The sequence below is a fragment of the Mustela lutreola genome, chromosome 1, assembly GCF_030435805.1.
Source record: "Mustela lutreola isolate mMusLut2 chromosome 1, mMusLut2.pri, whole genome shotgun sequence".
NCBI classification, from domain to species: domain Eukaryota; kingdom Metazoa; phylum Chordata; class Mammalia; order Carnivora; family Mustelidae; genus Mustela; species Mustela lutreola.
In genome coordinates this window covers 289,929,958-289,940,803 of record NC_081290.1, presented here as the reverse complement: position 1 = coordinate 289,940,803, position 10,846 = coordinate 289,929,958, and the positions used below count along the sequence as shown (strand labels likewise).

Genomic DNA, 10,846 nt, shown 5'->3' with positions numbered 1-10,846 from the left:
ATTTACTCTCTTAACATTTTCATCCACGCGTGCCGTCCAGCAACGTCAGCCACAGCCACCGCCGTGTCTGTCACACCCCTAGTGCTCATGTATCTGCTCACTGGAAGTTTCTACTGTTCGACCACCTGCATCCGCCCAGTTTTCTTGTGATTGGTGTTAGCCGTCCCTCTACTTGTACCCTATCTGTGTCTTCACATTTAACGTGGGTTTCTTATGAACAGCACACAGCGGGGCCATGTTCTTAACCCACTCTGATAGTCTCTCTCTCAATTGGTGTTTAGGTCATCGACCATTAACGTGACTGTTGATGTAGCTGAATGGGTGTTTATCCTATTTGTAACCATTTGTTATTTGGTTTCCTTGTCTCACTTTCTTGTTCTTTTTTCCTTCCACTCTTTTTCTGCCTTTTCTCTGGTTTTGAGGATATTTTTCTGTTTTCTCTCTTCCCTTAGCATATCAAGTACACTTTCTTTGAAAGCGCAAGCATAAGTGGGGAGGAAGGCACAGAGGGAGAGGGGAATCCCAAGCAGGCTCCAGGCCCAGGGTGGACCCCCACACAGGGCTCGATCTCACAACCCTGAGATCATGACGTGAGCAGAAATCAAGAGTCAGACGCTTAACCAATTGAGCCACCCAGGTGCCTAATTTATACTTCAGAGTCCACTTAAGAAGGGTCCCTCTGAGGAGATAGGGATGACCTTGACATCCTGAAATCACAGGCTTCGGGGCCCTTCCCACACTGAATTTAGCCGAACACACCAGAGCAGATGCACGCCCTTCCTCCATCCCTACGCTCTCTCTGACTCGCCCCTCTCCGTCCCTTTGGCAAAAGGGAAACAGCACACATTTCAGGGAAGAATTCACGGTCAGCAGCGTGAAGTGCTGGCACGTGTGTGACGGCTTCACTCCTCTCCACCCTCAATGCTGGAGTGCCATTACCATGCCGTTTTGCAGAGGAGGAAACAGAGACACAGAGAGGTTAAATAACTTGTCCAAGGTGGTCCAGCCATCGGATGGTGGAGGCAGGATTTGATGCCCAACATTCTGGCCAGGAGACGGTGTTCCTGATGGTGGCACTTCCTGTCTGAAACAACAGTGAAAGGGAGACTGTGCGCAGTAAAGAACTTGCTTTCAAGAAATCATCCCGTGGAGAGGAAAAGTGAACGTGCACTTAGAGAAACATAGCACAGGCCAAGGTGGTACATCTGTCTCTGCCCGGAGGACTGAGGGTGTGTGGAGTGCCTTGGGGTTGGGATGGGGTTCACTGAAGGGTCCATGAAGGATGCACTGGGGTCTCTGGAAGTGGAGCTTCTGGAAGTGGGCCAGGGCACTGCAATGCCGCCGGAGCCGAGCTGGGCCCACATTCTGTCCACAGTCGAGCCCTGACACACCTATGTTTGTGGTCCATTGATGGCTGCTTTGCCTCTGCAGAATCCCAGCCATGTCACTGGAGCTAAGTGAGTCAGGAGCCGGCAGATGGAGGAGCTGGAACCCCATATTGAGCTCACGACTGTAGCACCCCCAACTTCCCCTGGCATCTGAGGTCCAACTCTGCTAAGGGTTTATTACCAGGACCCTGACTCCAAGGAGACTCAGTCCTCTCCTCTGCTTTGCTGGCTATTATGCTCACCAGGGCCTGGAGTAAGGGTCTTGCCCCGCTCTGGAGCTGCCCCATCAGAAGCTGCTTCAACACACAGGGCAGGTGCCGGACCCTGCTTTTCAGTGCTCTGTGGGGACCGTGAGCTGTGCTCATGTTCACAGGAATTCTTTCAAAGCACCAAGCACCCCCCGCCCATGTGTGCTGGCAGCAGCACCCTTTCCAGGCTCTCCGCTCCCAGCCCTGCCCTGTGTTCAGAAGGCTGCCCAGTGAGGGCAATCAAGTGGGATGGACGGGGACCTGTCAGGAGCTTGGGGAGTAGGAGAAAGGCAGGCACTGTCCTGGGGTAGAAGTGAGTGTGGCTAGCAGACCCAAACCTGTGATAGCCCCAGCCCACCTCAGGAAGACATGGAGGGATCTGTCTTAAACAGAAAAAAAAAAAAAAAAAAATCAGAGCGAATGGACATCTCTGTGAGTCCCCTCCACCAGAAGAGAGGCTCCCAGAACTCGGGTTCTCTCCCAGGGTCGGGGGGGGGGGGCGATGTCAGTTCTCAAGGCTCCTCCTGGAAGCAGGACTGAACACATGGATGGCTGACGGCCAGAAGGGCAGTGGCAGTTCCAGAACCCCGGTGCTTGCAGGCGGTCGCCCAGAGACACTCAGAGAGATCTTGTGTCCATCTTCTGGGGCTGCTGCGTTCCCTACTGTAAACCTGGCTTAAGACGGTACACACTTATTCTCTTGTGGTTCCAGAGGTCTGAAGTCCAAAAGCCGTTTTGCTGAGCTGAGTGCCACGGGTTGGCTCAGCCACATTCCCTCCAGAGGCCCGAGAGGACATGACCTTCCCTTGCCTTTCCAAGCCGCATTCCCAGCTTCTGGTGCTGTGTTCCCGTGCTCCCTGGCTCAAGGCCCCTTCTCCCCACTTCAGAGCCAGCAGCCTCGTGGCTGACTTTTGGTCATCTCGCGGTCCTCTGGGCTGAATCCCCCTCGGCCTCTAGCTAGGTCCTTGAGATGACCTTTACAGCCCATCTGGGCGATGCAGGACAATCTCCCATCTCTAGATCCCGAGTTCCATCACGGCTGCAGAGCCCCTTTTGTATAGAAGGGGACCTTCCCAGGTTCCAGAGAGTAGGACCTGATATCTTTGGGGCCTGTTATGTCGCCAACTATGTCACCGACTATAGGTGCACTCACACAAACACGGTGGTCACATAGATGCACACACACACACAAACACACACGCTTCATGCAGGCAGACGCTGTCCAGGAGAATCCCACATTCATTTGGTCACACGTGGCTGCACATCAGTCTCACACACGCCTCACCTCCCCACCTCTCCCCATCCACTGCTCACGCCAGACCTGGGAAGCTGCAGAGCTCTTCCCTGGCTCACGTGACAGCCTCCTTCCCCTGGTACTACTGTGTGAGACCTGGTGTCCCCTCGGCCCAAGAAGCCCTTCTTCCCTGCTACCTTCAGAGTGTCACCTATGTTGAGGCCCTAGAGTTGAAGGTCTAGTTCGGAGCCAGCCACTGTCTTCCCTGCCCTGCTGACACCTGCTCACGGCTCTCCCTTGCTGCCACGCCCTGTGGGTTTTCAGAGTACAGTACTGGGGGAAAAAGATTAGACAAAAATCAAAGGTCACCCAGCAAAACTCTTAAAAGGTGATTGTGTGCACATGCCCAGGTTCCTGAGTTCGGGAGCCTGGTGACTGCTGGACCGACATCTCAGTGCCAGCTGAGCTACAGCCCTTGGGGCTCGGGCATGGATGGAGCTGGGCAAATCCCCTAGAACTTGGCTTCCGTCAACCTGGGGAGAGGAGCCTTTCTGATCCCTGCGTCTGCCCCAAAGCGCTCTTCCTAGGTGCCAGACTCCATGGACCAACCAGAGGCCCTCCGCTCCGGGTGAGTGCTGGCTTTCGGGATGGTCACTCAGGAAGCCCTCTAAGGCATCGGGCTGCTGTCTCCCTGGGGCTTCACACGCCTCATCCACGCCCTTTCCCCAACATGCCCCAGGCTCAGAACTCTAGGGACTCCATCTGCACAGAAGGCATCAGGGGCTCTCTTCCCTACCAGGGGCTCAGACTCAGGCCCTGGTGTGAGGGCCCCCCAGCCTGGGCCCCACCAAAGGGCGCAGTGAGATGAGTGTCGCAGGGACCTGTGGGGCACAGTCTGGCTCTCCACTGAGGCCAGCCTGGCTCTGCTGGAGGCTCCCAGAGAGGGAAGGAGGAAAGGGGAGAGTGCAGGCTCTGGTAGCATCTTGGGCTTTTGACCTGGCCTGCCCCCGCTTGGCAGGGACACAACAAGTGGGAAGGCGCCCCCTAGCGCTGGGGTCAGCGGTGGCCAGGGCCTTGGGGTAGGGGGGGGGGTACCCACTTACCACCAGGCGGCAAAGCCTGGGAGCAAAGCCCCGCTCCCCGCTCCATGCCTCTCCTCCCCGCGAGTGTTCCCTGGAGCAACGGGGCCTCGTGGGAGCCGCTGACCGTCGTGCACCCCGGGGTCGGGTAGGGTGGGAGGCGGGGCAGGGCCGGGGTCCCCGCAACCACATGCGTGTTGACCGCCACCGCCCGCCTGCCCCCAGCACGGAGGCCCGCGCGGCCAAGGCGCGAGACCTACTCCAGGCCGCGCTCGAGGACCTGAGCCAAGAGCAGCTGAAGCGCTTCCGCCACAAGCTGCGGGACGCGGCCCTGGACGGCCGCAGCATCCCGTGGGGGCGGCTGGAGCGCGCCGACGCCGTGGACCTCGCGGAGCAGATGATCCAGTTCTACGGGCCGGAGCCTGCCCTGGACGTGGCCCGAAAGACCCTGAAGAGGGCGGATGTGCGCGACGTGGCTGCGCGACTCAAGGAGCAGGGGCTGCAGTGTGAGCGCGGGCTCGGGGGTCGCCGGGGTCCCTGCCTCTCTGTTCCCTTCCGCCTGGACAGAGTCTAGGCCTCGCGCCACCATCCTTCCCGCTTCCCCATGCACAGCCCCACCAGGGCTGATTCTCGGGGCTCGGGTCCTGGGCGCTCCCAAGGGGGCCCCCAACTCCCTCTTGCGGCCCCCGCCCCGCCCCGCCCCGCCCCGCCCCGCCCCTGCGCGTTCGGCGGGGCCTCACTGCAGGTCTCCCTTCCAGGGTTTAGCCCCGGCTCCTCCGCACTGCTCTCCGTGTCGGGTAAGTCTGTCTCCTGCGAAGCACCCGCCCCAAGCCGTGGGGGCGGGGGTGGGGGTGGGGTGGGGGAGGGTACGGTGACCCTCAGGTCTGCAGCACGAGCGTCCGGGGCAGCTGGGGGAGGGTGTGCGGGAGGGTGGCTGGGCGGAGGGGCTGGGGGTGTGGCCCGGGAAACAGACCTGAACCTAGCGGGCTGAGGAAGGGTCCAGGGACGCGGCTCCCGTCCAAGTCCTCCCCCGTTCCCTTGACCGCCACCCCCCCGGCCCCCTCTCCCGCCCCCGCCAGAGTACAAGAAGAAGTACAGAGAGCACGTCCTGCAGCAGCACGCCAAGGTGAAGGAGAGGAACGCCCGCTCGGTGAAGATCAACAAGCGCTTCACCAAACTGCTGATCGCGCGCGAGAGCGCCGCGCTGGTGGACGAGGCTCCGGGGCTCGCGGAGGAGCCGGAGCCGGAGCGCGCTCGGCGCTCGGACACCCACACCTTCAACCGCCTGTTCGGCCGCGACGAAGAGGGTCAGCGGCCTCTGACGGTCGTGCTGCAGGGCCCGGCGGGCATCGGCAAAACCATGGCTGCCAAGAAGATCCTGTACGACTGGGCGGTGGGCAAGCTGTACCACGACCAGGTAGACTTCGCCTTCTTCTTGCCCTGCCGCGAGCTGCTGGAGCGACCAGGCCCGTGCAGCCTGGCCCGCCTGGTCCTCGACCAGTGCCCCCACCGCAGCGCGCCCGTGCGCCAGATGCTCGCTCGCTCCGAGCGGCTGCTCTTCATCCTGGACGGCGCGGACGAGCTGCCGCCGGGACCCGCCGACGCCGCGCCCTGCACAGACCCCTTCGAGGAGGCGGACGGCGCGCGCGTGCTGGACGGCCTGATGAGCAAGACGCTGCTGCCCGGAGCCCGCCTGCTGGTGACCGCGCGCGCCACCGCCCCCGGGAGGCTGCAGGGCCGCCTGTGCTCCCCGCAGTGCGCGGAGGTGCGCGGCTTCTCCGACAAGGACAAGAAGAAGTACTTCCACAAGTTTTTTCGGGACGAACGGATGGCGGAGCGGGCCTACCGCTTCGTGAAGGAGAACGAGACTCTATTCGCGCTGTGCTTCGTGCCCTTCGTGTGCTGGATCGTGTGCACCGTCCTGCGCCAGCAGCTCCAGCTCCACCAGGACCTGTCGCGTACCTCCAAGACCACCACGTCCGTATACCTGCTCTTCATCACCAGCGTCCTGAGCTCGGCGCCTGCCACGGACGGCCCCCAGATGCAGGAAGAGCTGCGGAAACTGGGCCGCCTGGCCCGCGAAGGTACCCTCCGGCACAGGGCGCAGTTCCCTGAGAAGGATCTGGAACGACTGGAACTTCGTGGCTCTAAAGTGCAGACGCTGTTTCTCAGCAAGAAAGAACTGCCAGGCGTGCTGGAGACAGAGGTCACCTACCAGTTCATGGACCAGAGCTTCCAGGAATTCTTCGCAGCGCTATCCTACCTGCTGGAGCAGGAGAAGGCTCTCGAGGCACCAGCTGACAGCGTAGGGGCGCTTCTGCAGGGGGGCACCGAGCTGCGCGGCCACCTCACGCTCACCACGCGCTTCCTCTTCGGGCTGCTGAACGGGGAGCGGCTGCGTGACATCGAGCGCCACTTCGGCTGCGGCGGCGTGGTTTCCAAGCGCGTGAAGCAGGATGTCCTGCGCTGGGTGCAGGAACAGGGCCAGGGTCACCCGAGGGCGGCTCCCGAGGGGACTGAAGAGACAGAAGCTCCGGAAGGCTCCCAGGAGCCAGAAGAGGAGGAGGAGGGCGAGCTCAGCTACCCGCTAGAGCTCCTGTACTGTCTGTATGAGACGCAGGAGAGCACCTTTGTGCACCAGGCGCTGCGCGGCTGGCCGGAGCTCCTGCTGGAGCGAGTGCGCTTCAGCCGCCTGGACCTGCTGGTCCTGAGCTACTGCGTGAGGAGTTGCCCAGCCGGGCAGGCCCTGCGGCTGGTTAGCTGTGTGCTGGTCCCCCCGCAGGAGAAGAAGAAGAAGAGCCTGATAAAGCGACTGCATGGCAGCCTCAGCGGCAGCTCGTGAGTCCACAGACCCTGGGTGGGGGGATGTGCGCCCTGCGTCCATCTGTGCAGGGGGATGCCGCCCACGCCCAGAGGTCTGTTCCCCCAAGGAGGAGCTCGAGCCCTCTCAAGGAAGCCTCCGATGTCCATCTGTCCATCTCCCTCCCAAGGGGCCCTTGCCATGCCAGCTCCTAGCCGGTCCCCTCCGAGACAAACCTCTTACCATGGCCATGTGGCTGTGGTCCAGCTTTCTAATAAGTTCTGGAATGCACTATGCCAGCTGTGCCCTGAGCTTTGTACCTGCTGTTCCCTCCACCCAGAACACTATTTGCTGCCTGTCATCAGTGCTCTGGCAGGCTCCCCCAGCTGGCCTGGGACCCCTTTGTCCCCAGAAGTACCCCATAGACCACTATATGCCATGACTTCTGCCCATGTCTATCCCCCTCACCAGACCCTCAGCTCCTTCAGGGCAAATCGTCTTAGCTCCATCCCGGCACTCAACCCAGAGCTCAGCATCTATTGACATAATGACTGTCGGGGTGTTGGCAGGGGCTGGGGCTGGGGACGCCCACCGCAGGTGCAATGACCGACCCATCTCGGAATGACAGCGACACCCCACACGCACAGGCCGGACTCACAGAGGCTGCTTCAGCAGGGAGGCGCATGAGGCCCCAGAGGAACAGCTTCCCTCTGGGTTTGGAGTGAAGAGGGTGGAGGGGTCCCGGCTCAGTTTGGGGCTGAGGACAGAGGCAGCTCTGACACCTCAGGACCACAGGAAGGAGGGAGGGACTGGGAGGCGACAGGCGGTCTTCACCTTGGTCTCTCTCCCACCAGTTCACAAGCCACCGCGAGAAAATCCCAGGCCTCTCCACTACGTACACTCTTCGAGGCCATGACTGACCAACACTGTGGTCTGCACAGCCTGACGTGAGTGACCGAGCCCCCACCCTCCCTTGGAAGGGATGCAAAACAGGATAGTCTGGGCAGGGACAGAGATGTAGCCCTGGCTGGAAATGGCCAAGGGGACTCTGGTTTCCCGGGATGGGGTCAACAGGCTATGCCCACTCAGGACGGGGAAGGAGGGGGGGGTGCGGATCGGGGCTCCTTCACCAGCTTCGGTGGTCATGAGGAAGGAGGCTTTGGCCGCAGGTTGAGTGGAAAGCGTGGTGCAGCTTTGCATTCTGGGGGAGGGATAAGGAAGACCAGAATGTATTTTCCTTCCAAAGAAAAGCTGCGAGGAGCTACTAGAAAGAGGGGTTCCTGGGCAGCCCCTCTGAACTCTCCCAGGCAGCGGAGGGAAGTGGAGGGAAGTACTCGGGCCACAGGCTTTGAGTCCCAGCTGCCTGCCGCCGAGCCCTTGGGCAAGCCAGTCTGTCTGAGCTCGTTTCCACCCCTGTGAAACTGAGCCAGTAGGTCTTGCCTCAGCAGGCAGCTAGTAGTGGGGCATGGTGACACGGTTGGCCTGGTGGGAGGGTACTCCAGCAACCTGGGAAGAAACAGAGGGCAGTGATCAGCAAGCTTGGCCCACCTAAACTCAGTGCATGAAAAGGTTCATCACAGCATTGTTTCTAAAGGCAGCGAAGTAGAAACAAGCCAACCGCTTGATTGCTGGGGACTGGCTAACTGCATTAACCACGGCCCCCCTAAACTCAACGGGTGGTGACGCAATTAAACACGTGGCAGTAAGATCTAAACGGGCTCTTCAGATGCTGGGAGAGAATTGTGCCGTAAGGGAGAGGTGTGCAGGCCTGCCCTCGCTCGGATGGCCCTGGCAACCCAGGCACACATGCGGAGACAAAGGACAGATCTCTGCTGCTGCCGAGCCAGCCCATCCCCGGACTAAACCTCCCCCTCCCCACCCCCACCCCCACACACTGAGTGGCCAGTTTGCCCAGTGGGCTATAGCCAAGCAGCCAAGGGGCCTGAAGCCAGATCTACGTGCCTCTTGCCCACAGGCTGTGCCGCTGCAGACTGCCGGACTCCATCTGCCGAGACCTCTCCGAGGCTCTGAGGGAGGCCCCCGCCCTGAGGGAGCTAGGCCTCCTCCACAACCGGCTCAGCGAGGCAGGCCTGCGGGTGCTGAGTGAGGGCCTGGCCTGGCCGCAGTGCCGGGTGCAGAAGCTCCGGTGAGACCTGGCCTGGGAGAGGCCACCGGTGGGACAGGTTGTGGGCCAGGGAGGGGGGTGTCCACAGCGGTCCTGAGGCTCCTCCTCCCCCAAGGGTGTGGCAGCCCGGCCTTCAGGAAGCCTTTCAGTACCTCACCAGCGTGCTCAGGCAGAGCCCAGCATTGACGATCCTGGAACTCGGTGACTGCCAGCTATCAGAGCCCACAGTGACCGACCTGTGTGCCGTCCTCCAGCACCCGGGATGCCGCCTACAGACCCTCAGGTAGAGGCAGGGGTGGGAAAGGTGCTGGGGACTCAGCCTCTCAACCATGGGTTGGGCTGGGTGCCTGGGGACTTCTCCTGGATGCTGAAGGGGAAACCCTCCCGCCCCCCGCCCCCAGCAACCACTCTCAAACCCAGCCCCTGGACAGCCATGCTCCAAAGCCCTGCCCAGCCCTTGGCCTCAGCTGCTCTACCAGACTGAAATGTCCGGGTGTCATCTGGGGCCCATGGCAACTCTGGGCCATTGATCCCAACACCCTTTGCTCCCCAAAAGACTCTGGGCCCAAGCCCCTTCCCCCAGCCTCTGATGTCCCTGAGTAACCACCTCCTGTCACTGTGTCCCTTCAGCACTGCCTGGGCCAACAGCACCATCACTGCCCCCACCCCCAGCCTGTCACGGTCCCCCTAGTCCTAGCCTCAACTTCCCCACCCTACCCCCTCCTGTGCTCTGTGCGCACGGCCACAGGCTGACCTCCGTGCAGCTGAGCGAGCAGTCCCTGAAGGAGCTTCAGGTGGTGAAGACAGCAAAGCCAGACCTGGTCATCACCCACCCAGCCCTGGACGGTCACCCCAGGCCTCCCGCAGGACACAGCAGTGCCCTCTGAGTTCCTGAAGGCCGGAGGAGGGCTCAAGTCAGCCCTACGGAGTGGACTTCCTCATCCCAAGGGCAAGAGGACACTGCTGTCAGCTCTGGGCAGCTCTTTTGAGCCTGAGTTGCTGGGGGCAGGCAGATCGGAGGTGAGGACGCACGTGGTCCCTTACCTGGTTGGGGACAGGTCCTGGGACATGCTCCTCCCCCCACAGCCTGGGCACATGTTACCTCTCTGTCCTCCACACCAGCGACCCCTCCTCCCCCAAGCCCCCACTGCTGCTCCACCCACCTGCCTCTCCTGGGGCCTCCAGCCATCCCCCGCTCCCCCACCGCAGACGCATCCAGCAAGAACAATGGCACTGAGCGCCCCAGTCATGGAGCGCCTGTCACAGGTCCGCCTTCACCTGGTGCGTTCCGCACAGACCACTGATCCCAACCCCACCTGCACTTCGGGCCCCACAGTGCAACTCTGGCCCTGCTCCCGGGGGGCCATGTGGGGGCTGACCCTGACCAAACGTGGGCAGGTTGCCATTCCTCCCCAGGGATTCGGGTCTTTGAAGCTGTTGCTGAGGCTGTGTGGTCCCAGTGCAGAGGTATCCGCTCACGGCTACTTCGGGGATGGAGCCCAGGGCGAGGCCTGGAGCAGCCGCCGGGAGGGGGGGGGCTGTGCTGGCGCGGGGTTGGTAGGCCGCCTACCCCCACCCCACACACGGGTGACATGTTCCGCTTTGGATTTGCTTCCGTCGGCTTCTGTTGCACATAGTCAAGCACCCTCACAAGGGTGCTTTTCTCTGGCCACCAACCCACCTGTATGAGGGGGGCTCTATTCCCCATCCCCTGGGAGAGGAAGCCGAGTGATGCCGGAGCCGAGCCACAGCACTCAGCCCCCCGGTGCTCGGGTCTCTGCTGCACACAGTGGGCCCGACCAGCTCCTCAGACCTCGGTCCGGGCGGATGAGAACCACAGAGTCAACACCTTCCCTTCCTGGGGGGACGTCCCCTCCATGACCACCTCAAGTCCAGCGTTCACTCCACAAAACAGACAAAAATCCCCGAGCCTGACAGGAAGAAAGACAATAAACGTGTACAGACGGGCCGA

At 61.5% G+C, this 10,846-nt stretch overlaps 1 protein-coding gene across 1 annotated transcript; it reads left to right on the top strand.

Moving 5' to 3' along the window:
- Positions 1–3,374: 3,374 nt before the first annotated feature.
- Positions 3,375–10,846, top strand: NLRP6 (NLR family pyrin domain containing 6). Its single transcript, XM_059152997.1, has 8 exons — positions 3,375–3,498; positions 4,175–4,455; positions 4,708–4,746; positions 5,029–6,787; positions 7,604–7,696; positions 8,725–8,895; positions 8,990–9,157; positions 9,623–10,846. Exons 1-8 carry the CDS (start codon positions 3,470–3,472, stop codon positions 9,759–9,761), a joined length of 2,679 nt encoding a protein of 892 aa, XP_059008980.1. The 5' UTR covers positions 3,375–3,469; the 3' UTR covers positions 9,762–10,846.

Excerpts from the sequence above, each read along its gene's own strand:
- NLRP6 (XM_059152997.1), top strand. The coding sequence starts at position 3,470 with ATGGACCAACCAGAGGCCCTCCGCTCCGG. Across the intron at positions 4,747-5,028 it reads CGCACTGCTCTCCGTGTCGG|AGTACAAGAAGAAGTACAGA; the intron begins GTAAGTCTGTCT and ends CGCCCCCGCCAG. Across the intron at positions 9,158-9,622 it reads TGCCGCCTACAGACCCTCAG|GCTGACCTCCGTGCAGCTGA; the intron begins GTAGAGGCAGGG and ends GCACGGCCACAG.